The sequence below is a fragment of the Puma concolor genome, chromosome B4 (assembly GCF_028749965.1).
Source record: "Puma concolor isolate L17-30 chromosome B4, mPumCon1.1.hap2, whole genome shotgun sequence".
Classification (NCBI taxonomy): Eukaryota; Metazoa; Chordata; class Mammalia; order Carnivora; family Felidae; genus Puma; species Puma concolor.
The window spans coordinates 91,468,917-91,493,430 of NC_141673.1; the positions used below are offsets into that span (position 1 = coordinate 91,468,917).

The window sequence follows — 24,514 nt, forward strand, 5'->3', positions numbered from 1 at the left end:
CAAGATATGGATAAATTCCTAGAAACATATAGACACCAAAACTGAAACAGGAAGAAATAGAAAACTTTAACAAACCCATAGCCAGTAAAGAAATTGAATCAGTAACCAAAAATCTCCAAAATAACTAAAATCCAGGGCCAAATGGCTTCACAGGGGAATTCTACCATACATTTAAAGAAGAATTCATACATATTCTTCTCAAACTATCCAAAAAAAAATTGAAATAAAAGGAAAACTTCCAAAATCATTCTACAAGGCCAGCATTACCCTGATTTCCAAAACCAAACAAAGACTCCACTAAAAAAGAGAACTATAGGCCAATATCCCTGATGAACATGGATGCAAAAATTCTTAACAAGATACTAGCAAATCAAACTCAACAATACATTAATAGAATCATTCACCACGACCAAGTGGGATTTATCTCTGGGTTGCAAGGGTGGTTCAATATTTGCAAATCAATCAGCATGATACACCAAATTAATAAAAGAAAAGATAAGAAACATGATCTTCTCAATAGATGCAGAAAAAGCATTTGACCAAATACAGCACACATTCTTAATAAAAACCTCAACAAAGTAGGGATAAGAGGGAACATACCTCAACATCTTAATCACCATATACAAAAGACCCACAGCTAATGTCAACTTCAATGGGGAAAAACTGAGAGCTTTTCCTCTGCAGTCAGAAAGAAGACAGGGATGTCGACTCCCACTGGAAGTCCTAACTTCAGCAATCAAGGCAATCAAATTGGCAAGGAAGAAGTAAAACTTTCACTATTTGCAGAAGACATGATACTCTATGTAGAAAACCTGAAAGACTCGACCCCAAAATTGCTAGAATTGATACACAAATTCAGTAAAGTCACAGAATACAAAGTCAACATACAGAAATCTGTTGCATTTCTATATGCCAACAATGAAGAAGCAGAAAGAGAAATCAAGGAATCAATAACATTTACAACTGCACCCAAAAATGTAAGATACCTAGGAATAAATCTAACCAGAGAGGTAAAAGATCTGTACTCTGAAAACTATAAAACACTGATGAAAGAAATTGAAGATGACATGCAGAAATAGAAAAAACATTCCTTGCTCATGGATTGGAAGAGCAAATATTGTTAAAATGACTATAAGGACCAAAGCAACCTACACATTTAATGCAATCCCTATCAAAATACCACTAGCATTTTCACAGAGCTACAACAACCCTAAAGTTGGTATTGAACCCTAAAAGACCCCAAGTAGCGAAGGCAATCTTGAGATAGAAAAGCAGAGCTGGAGGCATCATGATTCCATACTTCAAGATATATTACAAAGCTGTAGTCATCAAGATAATATGGTACTGGCACAAAAACAGACACATAGATCAGTGGACTAGAATAGAGAACCCAGAAATGGACCCACAATTACATGATCAACCAGTCTTCAACAAAGTAGAAAAGAATATCCAATGGAAAAAAGACAGTCTCTTCAACAAATGGTATGAAAACTGGACTGCAAGAAGCAGAAGACTAAAACTGGACCACTTTCTTACACCATACATAAAAATAAATTCAAAATTGATGAAAGGCCTAAATGTGAGACAGGAAACAATCATAATTCTGAAGGAGAACACAGGTAGCAACCTCTTTGACCCCAGTGGGAGCAACTTCTTACTAGGTACATCTCCTGAGGCAAGGGAAACAAAAGCAAAAATGAACTATTGGGACTTCAAGATAAAAAGTTTCTGTAAAATGTTGGAAATAATCAACAAAACTAAAAGGCAACATTTGGAATGGGAGAAGATATTGGCACATGAAATATCTGATAAAGAGTATCCAAAATCTATAAAGAACTTATCAAATTCCTCATCCAAAAAACAAATAATCCAGTTAAGAAATGGGCAGAAGACATAGACAATGTTCCGAAGAAGACATATAGATGGCTAAGAGATACATTAAAAGATGCTCAACATCACTCATCATCAGGGAAAAACAAATCAAAACTACAATGACTTATCACCTCACATCTGTCAGAATGGCTAAAATTAACAGCATAGGAAACAACATGTTGGCAAGGATGCCAACCCTGGGGAACCCTCTTATACTGTTGATGGAAATCCAAACTGGTGCAGCCGCTGTGGAAAACAGCATGGAGGTTCCTCATGAAGTTAAAAATAGAACTACCTTATGATCCAGCAATTGCATTACTAGCTGTTTACCCAAGGAATACAAAAATACTGATTTGAAGGGATACATGCACCTCTATGTTTATAGCAGCAATATCAACAATAGCCAAATTATAAAAAGAGTCCAAATGTCCATCGACTAAATGGACATAAAAGAAGTGACATATATATATACACACATACATATATGCCCCACACACAATGGAATATATCTGAGCCATAAAAAATATGAAATCTTGCCATTTGCAACAATGTGGGTGGAGCTAGTGAATATTATGCTAACTGAAATAGGTAAGTCAGAGAAAGGCAAATACTATACGATTTCACTCATATGTGGAATTTAAGAAACAGAACAAATGAACATGGTGGGAAAAGAGAGGCAAACCATAAAACAGACTTAACTATACAGAACAAACTGAGGGTTGCGGGAGGAGAGGTGGGCAGGCCAATGGGCTAAATGAGTGATGGGTATTAAGGAGGGCACTTTGAGATGAGCACTGGGTGTTGTATGTAAGTGATGAATCACTAAATTCTACTCCTGAAAGTAATATTACACTGTAATTTAACTAATTGGAATTTAAATAAAAAGTTGAAACTAAAAAGAAAAAAATGAAAAACTATATAATTTCATTTTTCCCTTTACACAAACTATGCAAAATATGAAGGAAAAATCCAACAACTAAAGCTTTCTTTAAACCTTTAGCTTTCTGAGTCCTGCTTTTTTATTTTCCATGTCTAAAGACATTATTAGAAAGTGTCTGTCCAAGGGAGTATAATTTGTAAACATTACTAGACAGATATTTTTATAAGACGCAAGACTATTCTAGGATGGATTTTGAATTTTCTTTATCTCTTTGTTCCATCCCTACCTCAGCTGGAGAAAGAAACTTGTTTTTTTTTTTGGTAGAATAATGCAGAGGGGATAGTATTAGCAACCTAAAAGTCAGCTTAATGCTATAATTATTTGAAAATTATTAATATCACTTTTCATTATAGAGTATATAACCTTCCCCCAAATTTTCTGAAGCATCCATCTGCCTAGAAAAAGTTCTGGATTAGCTTCAGGCAGAATGGAAGAGGAAGGAGCATGTCTAACACCAAACCTGGAGGGCACAGATGTTAATGTTTTCCATACCATTTATAGAAAATATTCTGTCCATGCTTAAGGGTTAACAGGAATGAGGAAAGAGGATGTGGCGTATTGGGTGGAGATTGCCACCACTTTCTAGCAATTTGAGATTATGGGAAGCAGAAGACAGAGAAAGAGGAAATAGAATGAGTATGGCTGACCTAGGTGTCCCAATTTCCCCCTCTTCTGCCTTTGCAAGGCAGATGTGGAGGAATGTTAGATGAATGAGCCCAGCAAAATGTTGAAGACAGAGCGTGCTCCTCTAACACTCTGTGTTTCAAATCCTGGAGGAAAACCACATCTTGAGCCACTCCTGTACCTACTTGTGTTATGATTAAACTTTGGGCCCTGTGGTAAGGACACAGAAGAAGCTCCTGAGTTTAACTTTATTGGGTCTTCTTTGTTTTTTGTATAGAAGGGATGAGATGTAGAAACAGCTAAAAATATCTAGGTGAAGAGTCCCCAAAAAGGGGTCATGTGGTGGGGATAAAGTGTGTTTGTAATAATGGCACCTGACTGAACTATTCAAGCTGGGGTCAACTGGGAACTCTATGGTACCTAAGAGAGACCAAGTAATTCAGGGAGTGCTAGTAAACCCTAGCCAAGCTAGAACAGCCACAATCATGAGCTATACTAGCTGTAACAAGCAGTCACCAGCTTAAAACGTGCATTTGATTTGGATATCAAAAGTCACCAGGACTTTTGATCCCGTGTATCCGGACACCCTATCAGAAAGAGAATTAGGGTGTCAGGAAGCTGTCTGAGTGACTGAATGTTTTATCCAAATGAGACTGTTTATTTCTAAAATAACTATTTAAATTACTGAATTGACTAATATTTTGTCATTGTTGTAAAGTTTTTTCTCATTCGGGAACTCATGAGAAAAAGTGTGATTTATTAATTGCATTTTTCTTCATATCTAAGTTGTACAGTGAATTATACTTATGACCTTACTATATTTATATGTCCTGGGTATACCTCACTTTGCAAATATAACTGATCTAAACTGAATCCTACAGTGGATGAAGGGACTCAAGAATAACCGTCACTATCTGTCATTATTCTCCTTGGATGAAGTCTGGATTAACAGCTGCCATGGCCTTAACCTGCGGCATATTGTGCAGAATGAAGTCAGAACACTTAATTCAAGTATGTGCATGAAGAGACATCAAGCAATAGAGAGCATAGTGAGAATAAACTTCTAGCTGTCCAAGTGAGGCTAATATAACACATACTTCAAGGAAATTCATGGGGGAAAGGATGTTTGGCACCATTCTTTGAGCTTTCTTGTGTTTGATATTAGCTAATTCACTTTCTGATAATAGATTACATATAATATCTTTTGAGGTATTGCAAACATGGCAAATAAATTCCCATAGAGTTCTGTAAATTGAAAATATGAGGATGATGAAGAAGACCATTAGTGGAATTAAAATGCGAAGAGAATGCATCTAAGAGTGATGGTGGTCTCATAAAGAAAAGAAAATGGAAACATTTAATACCCAGGCCAGTGGGGACCACAGTCGTTTTTATAGTACTACTGTTAAAAGGTTTATTAAGGGGCGCCTGGGTGGCGCAGTCGGTTAAGCGTCCGACTTCAGCCAGGTCACGATCTCGCGGTCCGTGAGTTCGAGCCCCGCGTCAGGCTCTGGGCTGATGGCTCAGAGCCTGGAGCCTGTTTCTGATTCTGTGTCTCCCTCTCTCTCTGCCCCTCCCCCGTTCATGCTCTGTCTCTGTCTGTCCCAAAAATAAATAAAAACGTTGAAAAAAAATTTTTTAAAAAAAATAAAAAATAAAAGGTTTATTAAGTCAATTAAAATTAAGCATACAAAAAAAAAAAACCATTATGAAGATAGAAGATGGGAAACAGCTTATTTTGAGAAAAGAACACCAGAGTATATCAAGACATCTGCACCCTATCTTCATTAACTAGCCTGAATTAGCTTAACTTCTTTGAACTTCTTTGATAAACTCTGTGGTTTTTCAAAGTAGTTTTTTCCCCCCTGTGGCTTCATGGTTGGAGGTGGACTTTAGAAAGGTGGTGAGGAGATGGCAACTAGGTTGGATTCCAGGATTTTAAATTTCCCCTCTCTCACTCCTCACCCAACAACACATACATGGACTGGTCATCACTCTTATACTCTGAGGTTTTGAATAAGATGCCATTAGAAAAAGGGCCACAGTGCTAAATATAACATTTCAAAATATTTTTTTCTGGAATACCCTTAAGGATATATTTTATTTCAAAATTGTATAAATTCTTATGCTTAGAAAAACCAACCCCAAACCCATGGCACTGGGAGAACAGATGGGCTGGTTTACCCTCTCTGTGTCCCTGTTTCCTCTAGCTGTGAAATCAAAGGTTGAAATAAAATAATTATTGTCAGTTTTAGCTATAGGATTCTATGTGCATCCATGGCCTGGCATTCTGGAACCAAGAATAGAAAAAACTCCAGATCCGAGCAGCCAGCCTGTTCATAGGATCTGATGTTATAAAACTCTTTGGGATTCTGCTAATCCTAGGTCTAATAGGTTTCATGTCCCAAAGCAGACCACAGGCAAAGCTGAGGCAGGAGCTTCTTGTATGTTGGTGAGAATGTCACAGTGCATTCATGGAGCAAGGTGTGACACCTAAGGGCAGGAAGGGAGGCAGTTTAAGGTAGTAAAACCTGTGAAGAGAAGTCAGCCCTGCCTTCTTGTTCTTGTTCAATTCTTAAGTAGACTGGTGACCTATAAAAAGTCCCTTAACCTTCCTTTATCATAGAGACCTTCATCTGTAAACGAGGGATTTGGACTATTTGAACACCGAGGGCCTCTCTTGGACAGGAAGAACAGACAATAAGGAATTCTTATCCACAACTTTTTTATATTTGATTTTGAGGATATATCTGAAATGATAAGACACAGTGGGGTCAGAGTTGTCTACTCAAGCAAAAATCTAAGGAAATCAAGTTGTTTTGAAATTAAGATTTATTTTGGCTCTCTTTCAAAAATCGAAAAATATCCTAATTTTTCTGGGTTTTAATACACCTGAAAAGCTTTGAGAATACTGATGCCTGAGCCCTAGTGCAGACCAATTAAATCAGAATATTTGGGAGCACTTGGTTTTTGGATTTATTGTAAAATCTCCCCAGGAGATTCTATTGTTCAATCAGTGTGGAGGATTTCTGTGTTGAAGGAGTTGACCACAATTTAGAAATGCTAAGTAACTACCACAAATTTGTTTTGAATTTAAGTAGGGAAGGTAGCTCACAGAAATTGTTGAGGTGAGAAAAACACTTTCTTATTGCAGTGTGGAAGCATTGTGAATATAAATGTAATGGAAGTTCTGTCTGCAAAAGAAAGGACTATAAAACTTCTGTGGACAAAATTTTACCTTTGTACTTTGGTTATTTTTTATAGACCTGAAGGTGAATTTGTGTGCTTCAAAATGTTAAAATTTATTTGTATTTGTAGACAGTCCTGATGCAGCCATAACTGATATATCTGAGTTAAATCACCATTGGTTCTTTTGAAAACCACTTCTAGAAACCACAAAGAGGCAGGAAGCTTTTAATTCTGCATATTTTCAGATTGTGGGTAGGTTGGAAAAAATAAAGATATAAGTGCTCAATACAACTCCACATGGCTAGCTATGGGCAATTCAAACTGTAATAAATGACAGATTCAATATGAAATGTTTATGGGCAGGGGTCATTCTGTGAAAGAAAATGAAATTAAGTGGCCTATTTGCTGTACTCTGGAAATATGTGCATCGAATAAATTGGGTTAGAATCTCTGTCACTCAGAGCAATGAACACAGTGGGAGTCATCACATTTCCCCAATTGCCCCACATGATGGATTGTTGATGTCTTGAAAAGATCTGGATTTCTTCAAATTGTTTAGCATAGAAGAGAAGCAGATTTTCTGATTTTCATGAGAAATGATCTTTCAGAAATTTATTTACAAATGCTTATCAAAGCGCTCTTTGAAGTAAGTTTTGTTTTCTGATGTGATGTCTCATCATCCACATTTTCAACACTTTCCTTTAGGAAAACACCACCAAGTATCAGTCCCAGATGGCATTAGTTAAAGATGAGCATTTACAAAAAATGTTTACTAATAATAAGTGATACATGACAAAACAACATGGAGGCAGTAATTTACTATCATAACCATATAGAAAAAAAGCCTTGAAGATTAGTTTGAAAGACATATATTCCAAACTTCTTATATATTTAATATTTATTGATTGTTATGTGCAAAGTAGTGTATTAGATGATGGACAGGAATAAAATGGACTGATTTTTTTTTCAGTGAATAGCTAGAAATATTACTCTACAAATATGCTGGATGTTACAAATTCAGCAGTTGAAACTTTAAAGAAACTCACTCAAGAGAAGGAAGGGCACTTGCATAGCTGCTTCTAGTGCGAAAGTAATGAAAGTTCTTAGCCCACCAATCAGATTTTTGAAATATTTGCTAGTAGCAGTAGGTATTCCTTTTAGGGCTAAACCATTTCTTTATTTTTTTAAAGATTTTATTTTTATTTTTAAGTAATCTCTACATTCAATTTGGGGTTCGAACCTATAAAACAGAGATGGAGAGCTGTATGCTCCACTGACTGAGCCAGCCAGACGCCCTAGGGCTAAACTATTTCTTATAGTCTTTGGAAATGTTATTTCTTTTTAAATCTCCTATAGAGTTTGATTTTTTCCAGTTCAATCTAGTAAACAAACCTCTACCGATTTCCTATTTATAAGAGGTACCATATTGGGTGATAGATACTATAAAGATAAATACATTACTTGTCCTCAAGAAACATTTGTGGGGGCGCCTGGGTGGCTTAGTCAGTTGAGCATTAGACTCTTGATTTTGATTCAGATCAACCGTGATATGGAGCCTCATGTCAGGCTCCAAGCCCAGGGTAGAGATTCTCTCTCTCCTTCTCCTTCTGCCCTTACCCCATGTGCATGGGTACAAACTCATTCTCTCTCTCTGAGAAAAAAAAAAAAAAGAGAGGGAGAGAGAGAAAAAAAGAAAAGAAAAAAAATAAAAGAAACATATTTGTGGAAATGGACTCTTGCATGAAAATAAATAAGAGAGCAACACACACACACCAGATCAGAATTAATCCAACAAAGATGATCTTAAAGATTTATCAGGGTTGCTTTGATGATAAATTATTATAATGACCAAATTTGGGAACAAAAAAACTGATGAACAATTTCCTTAGCATTTTATATTATTTATATTACTCTATTATTACATTATATGTGTATATATATATATATATATATATATATATATATATATATATGAACATTATAACAATATTAAAAAAGCAATATACATTCTAGGCTTTTAAAGATATTGTATTTTATAAATCAATTCTAAAGCAAGTCCTGCCACATGAAAACTGACTAAGCTGATTTATTTGAAATATTTTTTCCTTAATAGCATAGAAAACCATGTAATTGACTTTGTCAAACATTCTAAGTATTAATTGCTCCAAATCCTTATAGTTAAGTCAACGTTAATTTTGCAATGACCAGTTCTGATAGAATATCTAAACTCATAGTTGGCTTATTTTTCTGAAAAATTTTACCTTAAAGCTATCAAATATTTTTGTCTTGGCAATAAAGGATCAGCAAACCAGTTACATTGTATAATTTTACTTCAGCCAGAATTCCATGACTCACATTGTTTCTAAGTGACGATATTGATCTAAGTCATTTTGAATAACTAATTTCAGAGAAACTGGCTGGTCAGAGAAGGAAAAGCAATTTAGATTGGTCATGCCAATACTTTTTTTTATTATAAATGACCCAGTTGACAAGTTGAGCATGAGGCTTGTTTCTAAATCCATTTTTACAGTTTTGCTTTTCAGTTCCACTTTTAATAGTCATGACTTATATTGATCTACCTCAATTTTAGAATAAAATGTCTTCTTGATTTTCTCATTATGCCATATATTGCAAAATGTTCATTTCTAAGGGGGGTTTATTGAGATGAGAGCTTTATTTATCACAAATGATATACTTACTCTTTTGGAAACAATGGAAGACAAGTCCAGGCCAGTAAATTGGCATTATTGGTTGTACAGATAATTCCAAACAATCTTATAGTGAGCATGGATTCCCTTGGAAGTGACTTTATTTCAAGAGGAAAATTGATCCTAAAAATAAAAGAAAGAAGTAGATTACCTAGTTACAAAGATTTTTCATAGATATTTCCTTGTAATATAATGGTGTGTGATAAAATTAACTATTTGAATTGAGGGACCCTTTTGAACTTTTGTGTTTGATCTTATAAAAATGGAAATATAGCAGAAACACATAAAATAATGTAAGATTGGTTATTCAATAAATGTGGTTTGCTTTAATTATAATTTTGAGATGCAATCTTATTTTCAAAAATTACAATGCCAAGCATTTACTCTTTGTAAACACAGACTAATACTGTTTTAGGGAATGGGGGGGAGAGAGGAAATAACTTGAAACAAGTCTTAAAGCATAAATTTGCTATAATCATATTGAGATTTGGAAAAGAATATTCCAGGAAGAGAAAAGTACAAAAACAAGGTCATCTATGCATGGAAAGATTAAGTGTAGCTGAGAAACGGTGAGTGGTTCATTGTGGCTAGAGCAAGCGATGTGGTCAAGTTGGTTGGGGAAGTTATAGAGACTATAATTGAAAAGGTAGATAGTTGCCTGAATGCCTAAGAACTCCATATGCCAGGCAAGGGGGTTTGAGCTTTTTCCTCATGGTAAAAGAGAATATTTGAAAAAGACAGCTAAAAATATACAGAATTGCTCACAATTTTCAATGTGAACCATTCTGGGTAATGATGAAATCCCAGGCATTTGGGAGATGATTGCTAAAATGTAATGGACATACCAATTTCTGGTTAAGTCAAAGGGAAGGAACTTCAAATACAGACCCTGGATGGATTGCATATTTTGGGCAAAAAAGGGGGCCAAGGGTAAAGACAGGATTGTTAATGGTGAGAAAAACTTGGATTCAGACACTGAATCCATCAATATATAAAAGAGAATGTCTAAAAGGTTACATATGATACTATAAAGACTGAAAGGAGTGCACCTGGGTGGTGTAAGTGTTTAAGAAGAAGAAGCTTTGACAGAAAGTTGAGAGTATGATCTGAAGTCTCTAATGGTGGGCAGGGAGAGGGGTACCTTTCTTTCTTTTCTGGAATCATCTTGATTCCATAGAAATGATCAGGTTCTACTATAAGAATCTCAAGAGAAGTATGGCATTTAGGAAAGATCTATTTATGAGATGAGGAAATGAAAAATATAGTTTTCAAATGGCTTAGATGGGGCAATGTGTTTACTAGAAGATGAGAATGCTAGGAAGATATGGAAAAACTAAAACAGAGGTTAGCAGATAGGGGAAGATCATGGCAACTGATTCCCCAAGGGATGGGAAAAGAAAGAGAAAAGTGACAGAGCAAATGGGACAGTTGGTATTGTATGATATCTGATGGTATTAGGTATGAGGAATATGAAAAAAAATTCACATTTCTTGTGATTCCCAGTTGAATTTTGACATCAATTTCTTAAGCAGTAGGTAATTGTTAAAATACTGATGATGACCAAAGCCAATGTTCAATTGGAAAGTGCTGACTGAGGCTGGCCCAGTTGAGACCTCAGGTAATATTGAGCTTTTTCTCACACTAGGATTTGGCTGTCTAATCTGGATGCTAAGGAGAAGTCCTTACTCAAGATGTCAAATAACACATTTGTGACCCCCTTTTTTGAGTGGCTGGGCAGTATTCAGTCTAAGAAAAAATGAGGAGTTAATTCAGCCTAGTGACCATACTGGTTTTGAGGAGGTACACATCCATGTTCCCAACACGCTATTCCTAGTGATAAAGAGTCCCAGATCCAGGGTGTAATAAAGCAGCTAATAATAAGGAAGACAGAAGGGGTATTATAGAGGTAAATTTAATAACTAATATTAGAGTGAGCATATTACTGGAATAGGACAATGAAGAATTAAAGATGAATTCTAGACTTGTAGATTATGTTATAGTGGATAACTTCAACTGATACAGAAATATAAAAGAAACAGGAAATTGGGGTAAGGGTAAATACTATGTGCAGTTTAAGGTGTGATATAATTGAATTAATAACTCAGATTTCAATATGTAAGCTATGAGTGGAGAGAACAAGTCAGAAATTTGAATCTAGATATATCTGCATTCAAATATTTGCTCTATGACTAACAAGCCTCATTTTTCCTTATCCACAAAATGGATCAAACATTGTATAACACAGTAGGTGGCAATTGTTGGTTATATATCAGCAATACATTCATTATTCAACCAATAATGTAATAATTTATATTAGCCATTGTAGACAGATGAAATTAATTCTAGTTAAAAGTAGGAAAGGTGAATAAAGGAAAGACTATGGTGAATAAAATCTATTTTCCAAGATTAGCAAAGTTTAGATTATTAAAAAATTAATTTGTTTCACATTTATATATTTAAAAATCTTCATTTTCTTTCATATTCTTTTATACCCAAAATATCCACCTAAGATATTGTGGACATACTTCTCAGCTTAAAAGAAGCTCTGAAACTCAACATAAAATGTTGATGACCCTATGGAATGCACAGTAATTTCTTGAATGTGCTCTCTTTTACTTGTAATTGATTTTCTATTCAGTTTTCATATTTCTGTGCTAGAATGGAAGATATAATAATTTCACTTTATTCCTCACATAATCTGGAGTGTTCTTTTTCTCATTGAGTCTGGCTTCCTCATGTATAACTTCACTTGTTAGTGAGCTTTCATATCAAGAATGACAAAAATTCAATCAGTTACAGTGGATAGTTACTGTCAATTTCCATTTTGTCATTTTTATTAATAAAAATAAATTCTTCTAGGGTAAGAATACATGCTCTCTAAATAGTTATTTATTCATTTCTTGCATACATATGGATCTTTAAAGCCTGAATAATCTCATACTCACTAAGAAATCTTTTTTTTTTAACTTCTATATAGCTATTGAAAAATTAAAGGAGTGAACTTTTATACAAAAAAGTTAGAAAAATACTTTAAGAGACAATTCAACAAGTAAAGTTGGATTGCTTCTTTTTATGCAAGTAGCTGGCATAGATTTAACCATATATTTGCCTTACTCTACTGTTGAAAAATGAATAAACACTAAATTTTTTCTGAAACATTTTTTTCTTCCATATGAGATAGTTTTCCTAAGATCAGAGTAAGTTTCTCTTGATAAAAATGGGAGATTTAATGAAGTAAGAATGTTTAGAACTCTCCTTTTAACACATATATAACAATAAACCATTGTAAGGACTTTGATTTTTGTCTGAATGAAACTGGGAGCCGTTTCAGTATTTTTAAGGAGAAGAATAACATAGCCTGAATCACATTATTTTTTAATTTTTTTTATGTTTATTTATTTCTGAGACAGAGAGAGACAGAGCATGAGTGGGGGAGGGGCAGAGAGAGAGGGAGACACAGAATCAGAAGCATAGCCTGACTTACCTTTTAAAATAAGTCACTTTAGCCACTGTGTGAGAAGGACTATCGAGGTGCAAGAGAAGTAGGGAGACCATTATAAAACACTGGTAATTCAGGAGAGAGAGAATGGGGGCCTATACCAATGAAAGTTATGAAAAGTAATAGTCTGGAAATATTTTGAGGAGAGAGCCTGTAGGATTTCCTGAGAGCGGGAGATTCAGGTTAAGGATGTGATCTGAACAACTGGAACTGAAAAGGATCATCCAAGGTGGCTATCCAAGGATAGAACAAGTTTGGAATGTAAGGTTTACAGTATTGCTTCAGAAATGTTGAGTGTATAAATGTGGAGTTTGTGACTGATGCCTGGTTGGTGATATAACTTTTGGAGTTTTTGGCATATAGATGCATTTAAGGATATGTGATGGTAAAAGAAAACTAAAGGAGTAAGTTTAGACACAACAGAAAAGAGGTGTAAGTGCTAAGATCATGATCAGTCTGGGAAAAGAGGAAGATAGAGAAGTAATGTCCTGTGCAGGAGGAGGAGAGCGAAAAGAATATGGGAGCCAAGTGGAGAGCATATTTCAAGATGGAAGGTGAGAGCAACAGTGCCAAATACTCCTAAATAGAGGATGTAAGATGAAGACTGAGAAACCAACATTAGATTTAACTATGCAGGTCACTAGTGACTCTAATGGGCAATTTCAGTGAAACAGAGTGATGAAAGCCTAACTGGAGTATATTTTAGAGCAGAGGGGAAAAAATGAAAAAAGTGAATATACACAACTCTTTGGAAGGGTTTTGCTATAAAGCAGAGGAAAAACACAGGGTAGCTGCTGGTAGGAGAATGGAGCTTTTTTTAAATCTAAGATGTGAGGACTATCTATAGAATATAAATACTCTGCCAAGGATTTTATATGTTTTAAGAAATAGTATAGAAATCACAGTAAAAACATCAGCTTTGGAGTGAGAGTAGATCTGAGCACTAGTTCTGACGTTTACTGGTTGTGGGAACTAGGAGAAGTTAATTATGCTTCACAACCCTCAAAACACTGATCTTTTAAAAAGGATGACAATACCTGTTTCGTATTTTTGTTGTTAAGATGAGATAATACATTTTGGATATACTATGATGATTAAATGTGTCAAATCTATGTCATACATTATTAAATAACAAATTTTCTGTCCTTAAGTGTACAGCCTAGTAATGGAGTGTATAATCAATTATAGTATAATAGATACATGTTAAAATACATAAAGAATGCTACAAGCACCTAGAAAAATGGTAATTTTTAATTCCATTTTTAATGGAAATGAAATCAAATGAAAATAATTCTAGGTTGAGGTCACTAATTCTATTGGGGGAATCAAAAACTTACAGGAAAGATAGTACATATACAGCCTCGAAGGAACAGAAGAAAAATATATCAGTGTAGTTATTCCAACAACACTAATGATTTTCAATTTATTTGGGGTTTGGGAGGGGGATTTTTTAAATTGACTTTAGAATTAGTAGGTGTTTTCTTGAATTGTTTAAATGATAGCACATATCTATCAGCTGAAAATTAATCTGATTTTTTGAAATAGTTAGGAATAAGTTTTAATTAAGTCAGAAAAATAATTTTAGTCATTGAGCTAATTAATAACATTTTTAAAGAATCACTTGTTACATGAAATTCATTTGCTTGTCCATAAACACTGAACTCTTACTCTATATAATGCTGCTTGTGTTGCCAGGAACAGAATGGAAAATTTTAAAAATAGAGTAAAATAAAATACCAAAAACAAAAGATCTTTTTTTCATTTGGCAAAATCAAACAGAAATATAAGCAAACACATTCAGTAGGAGTAGATTGAGGTTCACATCAACCAACAAAAGAAAAAGTGGCCAATTATTTCCAATGATATAAAAAAGAGTTTATAGGGAAGGTAAAAGAGTGTCTTGAAGGACAGGTGGGCAGTAAAGGCACTGTGCTCTTGATAGATGGAGGACCCCTAGCAGAGACATGATTTCTCAGTTTAGAGTTAGGATAAATAAATCAGATGCAGAATGACTGGGTACAGGGGCAGGGAGTGGGGCTAACTCCAAAGATAAAGGTGCAGAGATAGGCAGGGGCCAAACCACTGGGAGCCTTGTATGTTGTGCTAAAGGATTTGTATTTTATTTTGTAAGAACTAGGGAGCCATTGAAGAATTGTATAAGCAGAATTCATTTTGTGCAATAGAAGAGGATTTTGTAATTAAAGAACAGGTCTTTGGTCAAAAGAATTAAGAACCTAACCAAAGAAAGGAAGATAAATGTTGTCATAGTCCTAGAGGAAGGAGGAATTGCTTTAGCATAGAAGGAACCATGGAGTATTTAAAAATTGAAGGCCAAATGTCATGTCTCCATTGATTGTAGTAACACTAAGATTGGGATAAATGGCACTATCTAACAACATCCTTGGAGTCTTAGAAATTTTGACACATATTTCTCTGAGAAAAAGCACAGTATTGAGGAGTCAAATCATCTCCCAAGCCAGATCTTGTGAAAAGGCTGAGGGATAGTGGGTTGGGAGTTTTTTTTCTATTTGAGGTAGGAAGAAAATTGATTGTAAGGGCAGCATTGGAGACGCCAGAGAAATGACTGAAAGCTAGTGGAATAATGTCATAGGAACAGCAAGGAAAAGCAATCATGAAATAAAGCAGAAGTAATCATGAAATAGCCATAGCCAGGGCCTGAGTCTCCTGAGATTCTGAGTAACGTAAGGACTTGAGGAGGAGGGAGGGGATACAAGGGAGCAGGAAGGCATGGATTGTGTCAAGATGGTGCTTTTTTCTTAGCGTTTTAACATGTCTCCATTAAATGAGAAAGTAGGTGCCAGTCTCCCAAAACTAGATGGTAGTTTACACAAGGCATAATTATTATCAAAAAACGTGATTGTTTAAATACATTTATAATTGGCTCTCATGGGAAAATGGAGATTACATATGTTATTAGGTATTTTCTTTCTTCTTTGTTATATCTAGAATCTATTTCCCTCAGCCCCAAATAGAGGGTATCTCTTATATCCATAGTGTGTGAATGATTAATAATTCTGCTTTCTCCAATTTCCCTTTGTGATCAATTCGTTGATGTAAATTGGATACTTGTCTAGGTTTCTAAATGGATTTTTTTAACCTGTTGAATTGTGCACTCAGTTATCTACGAGAATGAGCATATTTATCACATCACTGAATCACATCAACTGGTAATATCTTTAAAAAATCACATCTTTCAGTTTAAAAAAAAGAGAAAAAAGAATCCCTGATCCTTATTAGATAAATGATCCTGCCAAAATAAAGATTAAACTTACATTTCATTCCAGTTGACCAAGAAAAAGAATAATTTTTTGACTGGAATATTTCTGTAGCTTCTCACTTGGCACAACTTCTTTCCAGCATATGTAAGCCAACAGGAAAAAGAAAATGTTTTATAGCTAAAAAAAAAAATAAATAAAAATTTAAAAAATTGATTCAATAAGCTGAAGACTATAAAGAAACCAGTTTTCTATATGGATCAATTATTTTTATAGTTAAAAGTCAAATGGAAAAGTTATATTTGCTTGTATAAAGTATACCTCAAAAATTACTTTAAAAATTCATGTTGGGTGACATCAGCAAGGTGGTACAACAAGAAGCCCTAGACCCTCCTTCCCTCATGGAAACACCAATTCAGCAATACATGGATCAATTCCCTTTGTGAGAAATTTAGAAACAAGAGTGTCCTGCACTCCAGGCAAGTCCAAACCAGTCACATAGAAATCAGTAGGAAAATTTGTGGCACTGCTTTTCCAGAACTCCTCCCCTAGTAGAGTGTAGTGTGATCAGGAGGAAACCTAACTCCCAGCTTCTCCCTGGGGTGGGAAAGAGAAAACTGGAACATATGTCCAGCATTCAGACTTTTTAGGGGGCTATCCAAGGAACTAGTTTCTGTCCTGCCTAAATCTAAATGCCTAAACCAAATCTAATTTGAACTAGCACAAATTCACTTGCCCCTGTCTTTTCTCCCTCTTCATTGGAAAATGAAGAGGAGAACATCCAAACTTCTGGATTCTTCCTAGGGAGAAAAAGAGTCGGAGTGTGAGTCCAATGTTTCAGTGTTTTGGGTGGTGGCCTGAGAGACTGGTTTCTGTCTTACCTAACTCATAGCACAGATGGGACCTGGCAGGGAGCAGCTGAGAACCAAAAAGAGCTGGGGAGCTTACAGCTGCACTGGCAAACTTGTCGTACCACAAACAGACACTAGGGGGAACAAAAAATATGAGTTTCTTAAGAAAGAAGCAAAATGTCTCCAATTTTTGAACAATCAATGCATAAAACAAATCAAATGGGAAATTAGAAAAAATACTGATACAAATGAAAATGAACACACTATACTAAAATTTATGGGATGCAGCAAAAGCAGTACTAAGAGAGAAGTTTATAGCAGTAAATACTTACATGAAAAGAAGAAATATCAAAAATAAACAAGCTAACTTTATATGTAAGGAACTGGAAAAAGAGGAACAAACTACGTCCAAAGTTAAAAGAAGGAAGAAAATAATAAAGATTAGAGCAGAAATAAAGCAGACAATAGAAAAATAATGGAACAAAAAAACAAACAAAACTGTCACACCATATGTAAATGCAGGCTCTGTGCATATAGTGTTATCAGTATTTATCTGGCTAGTTTTTCCATGTTAGTTAAAATTGATAAGTATTTGCTAATGGCTAAAAAATGTAAGAAATTTATTTTATTATATTTATTATATTATACATCAGACCTTTAAATTTTCAAAAAATTGAGAAAAAGGCATAAAAGAATCATCCCATGGATTTAAAGAAATATGTGTATGTGTAGATAGGTAATGTTTTTTACATACAAAAGCCAATTTTTCTTTCTAATTAACTTTATAAATATGTGTACAGTTCAGTTATTTTCAAAAATACAGATAGCATTTTCTTTTGTCTATTTATTGGAAAGGTTTCAGCTTTTCTTTGAGATGCTAAATGCAGTGGGTACAATAAATCCATTTATAAGTTACTATTCTTTTATCAACTTTAATTGATTTATTTTTTTTTTTAATTTTTTTTCAACGTTTTATTTTTATTTTTATTTTTGGGACAGAGAGAGACAGAGCATGAACGGGGGAGGGGCAGAGAGAGAGGGAGACACAGAATCGGAAACAGGCTCCAGGCTCCGAGCCATCAGCCGAGAGCCCGACGCGGGGCTCGAACTCATGGACCGCGAGATCGTGACCTGGCTGAAGTCGGACGCTTAACCGACTGCGCCACCCAGGCGCCCCAACTTTAATTGATTTAATACACATTCTACTATAGATTTAATCCATAAGGCATTTAAAATAATGATTATAAGGGTGCCTGGTTGAGCATCGGACTCTTGGTTTTGTCTGGGGCCATGATCTCACGGTTCATGGGTTCAAGCCCCACATCCAGCTTTGCGTTGACAGCACTCAGCCTTCTTGAGATTCTCTGTCTCCCTCTCTTTCTGCACTCCCCCTTCCCCCCAATTCTCTCTCTCTCTTTCTCTCTCTCTCAAAAATAAATAAATAAGCATTTAAAATAAAATAATGATCATAATATGAATCTAATCATGTTATTAAAGAAAATACTACATAATAGAGCCAACCTAAAATCTAGCAATGTTCCAGGCATAATTGTGGTTAATTTCCAATGTAACTCAAATTACTCTTGGCTAATTCCCACTTTATCAAGGTACTAATTTCACAAAACATTTACCACTCACAACTTGATGGGTATCAGAGTGATTTTTTTTTTCTATTAAGTACTTTTCCCTGTGTGTGCTATCCCTCTGTTCTGTTAATTAGCATTGGTCTTTTAAACTCAAACATTAAAAAAAAAATTAGGGCAATTACATAAAGTAGGTTGAGAATTTTCTGTTTCTATAATGATATACTGACAATATGCAGCTATTTTTAATATGGAGAATGGGAGAAGACTTGAGGGAAAAGGAATGCACATTTGGTAATGAAGTTTTTAAAAATGGTTTTAAGAATTAAGATAAATTTACACTGGTTACATTTCAAAATCTTATAAAATATTTGCTCCTGCAAATAAGAACAAGACAAATTATACTCTAATTAGAAGCCATGTAAATATTAACTAAAAGTTTTGTGAAAAACTCACCACCACTCACCTGTGCACCCAAGTCTCTGGAATGTTGTGAACTGCATACACTGTGAAGCTCAGGTGGGAATGGAGTCCAGGATTTACATAGGAAATGTCATCAGGTATATTTAGAGGCTGGAAATCTGCATAAAAGCTGCGGCAATAGACACTGATTAGCTGGTAGATGGCCCTGGAGAGTTCAGTTGTCACTTTCTCTATCAAGCCTAAGGTGGGGGAGAGGGGGGGAAGGATAGAAATCAGGTCATCTGTGAAGGGCCATACTCATTATAAGCCATCAATTACAGCTTTGAAATTTCTTATGATAACTTTTAAATAAAATTTAATTAAAATGACCATCTACCAACTGACACCAATTAGCCATCTGTGCCTCTCTATGCAGCCTGAATTAGTTGATAGTTGTGTAGATAATCAATAAGCTTTCATATCTTCAGTTGCAAAAATCTTGGAATCATGGCCTTTTATCATAGATCAGAGTTTTGGATTATTAATTTGGCATTCTTTAATTTGAAATATTTTTTTATTCTAGTTTATGATTGTTAAGAATTAACTTTCAGACAAGGAACATGTTTTCTACGTGGCTTAGAAGTACTTCAAACAAATACTATCTAAAAATTAATCATAATAAATTTGACTATGCTATTATGTTTACCATTAACTTAACACTAATCATATACATTGTGCTATTGTAAAAGGAGAACAGTGAAAGTACCTGGCTGAGATCTGAAATAAGCTTGAAATGAAAGATTTATGATGCTTACTAAATCTCTTCAAAATTGAAGCCTTACTTAAGTTTTACTATTAGTTGTTTAAACGGAGTTTATTGATTATTCCTAAAAGTGACTTGTCACAAAGGAAAAAAAAATGAGAAAAAAAAAATGACTAAGTATAGGGGCTAATAGCTGTTAAGTGTGTACTAAATGAAGGCATGCCAATTTCATAGACCATATGGAAAGGGTCACCTAATCATGGAATTTAAGGTAAACTTTCCTGGATTTCTCTCTCCTAATAAACTCCCAATAAAATTCCTACCTGAGAGGAAGGAAGTGGAAGAGACTGATGAAATGGACCAGGTAGTACAGGTAGTGGACTTTGATCAAAATCAGGAAAGATAGCGTCATTACAATGGTGAAGTTTTTGAGGATGATGAACATTATCCTAGGGGTGGTGTTCAGTGTCAGACCTCTTCATGGGGCCACTAAATAACACTAACTACCGACATTTTATATGCAGTAGTGAATGAGTGAAGGAATATACTTCACTCATTTGCAATTGTTTTTGTTTTAATACTCAACTATGATAGTGTTTCAAAAGTTAAATGAAGAATAAACTCAAATATAAAAGCTCAAAAATTATCATCTTTTAACCCAAATCAAGAAAATCTTTAACAAATATTTAAGTGATAAAGGGTTTAGGAAATGAAAAGAATGTATGAAGGGAAGTAAGTTGTGAATGGAAGCTCTGGTGCCCTCCTCAGAGTCCCTCATGCATGATGGGCTTTGCTGAAGGGGCCTCCAGGCAGGTGGCACAGCTACCTACGGTAATGGTCAAAGAGCTCCTCGGTGTGAATCTGCCAGGCTTCAGTCTCATCCCCGAAACAGGCCTCCTTAAATCCTATAAATTTATTCTGGTTGAACAGCTTAAGGCAGAAAACTATTGAAAAAGAAATCAGCCTAATCTGATCTGAATGTTATTCTTTCCCTTCCCGGGCCAGAAGAAAAGTACTGAAATGCCACACTTTGGATATTTCTACTTTTCAGCCACGTCGTCCTGGAGAAATGAAATGAACTGCAGCTTAACTTGTGGAGGGACGCCAGAGAGGGAATCTGTGTTCTTTGGTGACACCCACATCCAGCTGGGTACAGCACTGAGGAGAGCGGGGCCTCGAGGCCCTCCTCAGGAGTGTTAGATCTTATCAGGAGGCCTGAACCCTGTGTCCCTGAGGGCCCTGAGCGCTACTCTGCAACTAGACCAGACCACCAGCTGGATAATGCTGCGGTTGTTGAGGGAGAGGCGGAGCCAGCCTTCTGAAAGAACTCTGGCGCCGGACACATCAGGTTGCAAAAGGTGGCATGGCAGATTTCAGAACCATTCTGCTGCCTGGCGTCTGCCAGGTGGATGCAATTTAGTAAGCCACTTCCCTTCCGGCTCTGTCTTCCTAATACCCTCAGTCTCGGGCTTCCAGTGCGACTTGGGCCGATTCAGCTCGTTCAGCTAGATATGGGCGCCTTCCCTCACTCAGCAGGTCTGTGCTGACTTAGCAAACCCCTGGCACGTGTTTGCTGATGATGTCAGTGGTTTCTATCGCGTGGGTCATGGAGGAAAGGTCGATTTTATTAAGTTTCAATCCCAAGTTTACAAGTCGGAACACCAGTCAGCCTAGCCTGTCTGCGACCTAGGAGAGTCGGTAGTGCAATCAGAAGAGGCGTCCACCCGGTACTGGGATTGCCTGATGAGGAAGATGTGCCGCATGGCCTTGCCTTTGTAATGGTCCAGCCTGGGCATCAGTTCTCCTGCAGACTTCAGGCTCCTCTTCCGGATGTTAAGCAGGGTCTGTGGTTCTCCCAGTACCAGGTGGAGTCCCAGACACCCCTGCGGCACGTGGCCCCGCCCACTGTGGCGGCTGCTCGGCTAGGCTCTGGGCTTGCGCTGGGTGCTCCAAACTCCAGGGAGAAGGGCCCGGCGGCCGAGATCTGCCGCTGAGAAGTCACCGAGAGAACAAGTAAGCGCGTCCTTTGAAATTATGTTGTTAAAATGGGCAGTGATTTTGATTTGATTTGATGTGTGCCAAGTCAAGTCACACAGTACTGGTATTTATTCAAACGCATGCACTTCCTCGTCAAGTTGTTTCTGAAGCATAAATTGCTTGTAGTTTCTAGTTGTTTTGAAAAGAAAATAAAAGAGCCAGCTTTTTCCTCCATCAGTCTGCAGTGTTCCAATACCAGACAATTTGGTACTCAAAAATCATGCCACTTTCAAGCAGGGAGCTTCTTCGAACCCCATCCTGTCCCTCAGAAGCTCTGTCCATAATGAAAACATATTTTTGTTGCTCAACACATGCTATTATTCACTTGGTTATTCGTAAGTTTGTACAAAATTTATAAGATGGCCACATTTTACTTAAAATGGTGCCCTTTGTTGAAATCAGTCTGAGGGAATGAGCAGCATGAAATAAGCCCTAATTAAAATTCTCAGAGAAATCAGCAGTAGCAGTTAATAAAACAGAAGAGTAAAGCAGCATAAAAATCGTTTTTAAAGAGGACTCAAATTCTTGAGGCCGACCCACAGGGATTCTCCTGACCAACAGGAGGCAGGGAACTATAAATTTATAGAAACATGTTACCCAGTCCCCACATTGTGCTGTTGGTACTCTGAATCAGGAAGTATAAACTTCTTGTTAATAATTCCCAACCTTGTGCAAATGAATACACATCTAAAATAAATCATAAAGTTGGGTCAGAGATCTTATCAATTCAAGCCCCAGCATGTATTTTGGGAAATCTTAATTATCTGGGTATTTACTCAAACTCTACTCTTGACTTTTTCTGCAGAAATACAGTTCTTGGTTATAATTTGCTTCTTTGAGGTAGTATAGAGATGTGTGCTTATGCATTATGCTTTTCTTCCAGAACTCTGGATGAAGAGTCCATTTCACATATCATCAGAAATGTACTAGGGACTCAAGATAGTGGGGTTAGTGGTGAAATATGGAGTAATAACATTTATCACACCTGATTTTACTCTGGGAATATAGTGTCATAAATTGAGAAATAGTGACTATATATTTGATTAAAATTTATTAATTAGGGGCATTTGGGTTTCTCAGTCAGTTAAGCATTTGACTCTTGGTTTTGGCTCAGGTCATGATCTCATGGCTTGTGAGTTGAAGCCCCACGCAGGGCTCTGCACTGGCAGTGAAGAGCCTGCTTGGGATTCTCTCTCTTTCTCTCTCTCTCTCTCTGTCCCTCCCCTCCTCATGCACTCTCTCTGTCTCTTTCTTAAAATAAATAAATAAACTTAAAGTTTAAAAACATAAGATGCATTAATTAGAATCTGTGATGATTTAGCATTGAATAGAAGTCTTTGTGAACATTCCTACACAGTTCTCTGGGATCTTATATCCCAAGCCCTTAGGACTATGGAATGAAGGGATTTTATTCCAACATTCCTAGAAGAAAGGAAGAGAGGGCCAATTCCATCTGACATAACCTCCAGCTTGTTCTCTCTTCATCGTATTGGACTCTGTGTTAGTGATATTGTTAGGGGGCGTCCATCCTTTCCCTTCCTTAATGATGTTCTGGAGTTATGAATGCCTGGAACAGGGATTTTTGCGCCAGTACACTTTGTTTGTGTGTGTGTTTGTTTTTTCTCCATGCCCTCTGCCGTCCCATATTTCTCGGTGATGTGAAGGGGGGAGCTCTTCAAATGTAATTGAATGTCTTCTTTTGAGTGGTGGTAATTAGAGTAGAGAGGATATCCCTCCGCACATTACTTTCTCCTAAAAATGATTAAGGGAATGGAGGACAGGTTGGGGTTATCGTTTGTATGTGAGTCTGTTTCCTTGAAGATACTCGCAGGGTTCATACGCCAAATACCACTTGCCTGTGCAAGCAAGAACAACTCTGACCACACCCTGCACATTAAGTAACTATCATGTCTGCTATGCATATTGGGGAATCAAAGAATTTAATTCCCTAAGATCACAGAGTCAAAAAGTGGCAGAGTTGAAATTAACCAGATTCCAAAAGCCAGATCCTTTGCTCTATACCACACTATTACATATCCACTGTTTTCTGTAGAGGCAAAGTTCTCCTGTGGCTTGCAGTTTTATAGGCTCGGAGCCTCTGTGAACACTAATTATTCCAGGATCTAATCCTCCTACATATTATGTTAGATTGGTCTTTCAAATACTATTTTAATTTAAATTTGAAATTAGTGACTTTGAAGAAAGACATCTGCTATTTTTTAGACTCTTCTTACATCAAAATATAAGTAGCTAAATAAAATTTTATAGTTCTTGGAATGGTTATAAAAATATTTTCAGTATTCCTTTCTTTTTTATAGACCTCTTGACTTTTCCCATTTCTTAAAAATGTCAGGCTAAAAGTTTAGAGTGTTGATTTTTATTCACTTGCAGAATAATCATTTCCATCAGTAAAAACAGCTTAGCAAAACACTTATGCCTCAAAAAATGTTTGTGTGCATGTGCTACCATAATATTTGGATAAAAAATTGAAAAGAATTAAATTATTTTTGTTTCTGTAACTGTTTCTTAAATGTTGGTACATGTATGTTTTACCTTTTGCTGAAGTCTCTGAATTTTGATGAAAATTCTGAAAAAGAAAAATAAGTGCAAAGACAGAATAGTTATTTAGAAAACAAATTCACAAAACAACCAAACTGATTATATCCAGATCTAAACACTGAAATTTCTCTTGCATCATAAAAAGACAAAATATTTATTGTTATCATGTATCAATGTTGCTTAATAAACAGAAGGAAGCTAAATTATAAAGTAAAAGGAAAGCATTCTGAATGTTTTAATAAACAATCTAG

The 24,514-nt window shown here is 35.9% G+C and overlaps 1 protein-coding gene and 1 pseudogene across 5 annotated transcripts in view; both read right to left on the minus strand.

The window, feature by feature from the left end:
- The window catches only part of PIK3C2G (phosphatidylinositol-4-phosphate 3-kinase catalytic subunit type 2 gamma), a 539,869-nt gene that overhangs the window by 234,861 nt on the left and 280,494 nt on the right, over positions 1-24,514 (minus strand). For 4 of the 5 annotated variants that reach the window (XM_086713962.1, XM_086713961.1, XM_086713958.1 and 1 more), the window contains 4 exons: positions 24,258-24,291; positions 18,969-19,164; positions 16,126-16,248; positions 9,325-9,456 (listed from right to left, as the gene is read on the minus strand). In XM_086713962.1, the coding sequence (XP_086570088.1) occupies positions 9,325-9,456; positions 16,126-16,248; positions 18,969-19,164; positions 24,258-24,291 (485 nt within the window). The remainder of the gene's footprint in view (positions 1-9,324; positions 9,457-16,125; positions 16,249-18,968; positions 19,165-24,257; positions 24,292-24,514) is intronic. The other variant, XM_086713960.1, reaches the window with a different exon arrangement.
- On the minus strand, positions 19,858-21,986 carry LOC147579295 (serine/threonine-protein phosphatase PGAM5, mitochondrial pseudogene; annotated as a pseudogene).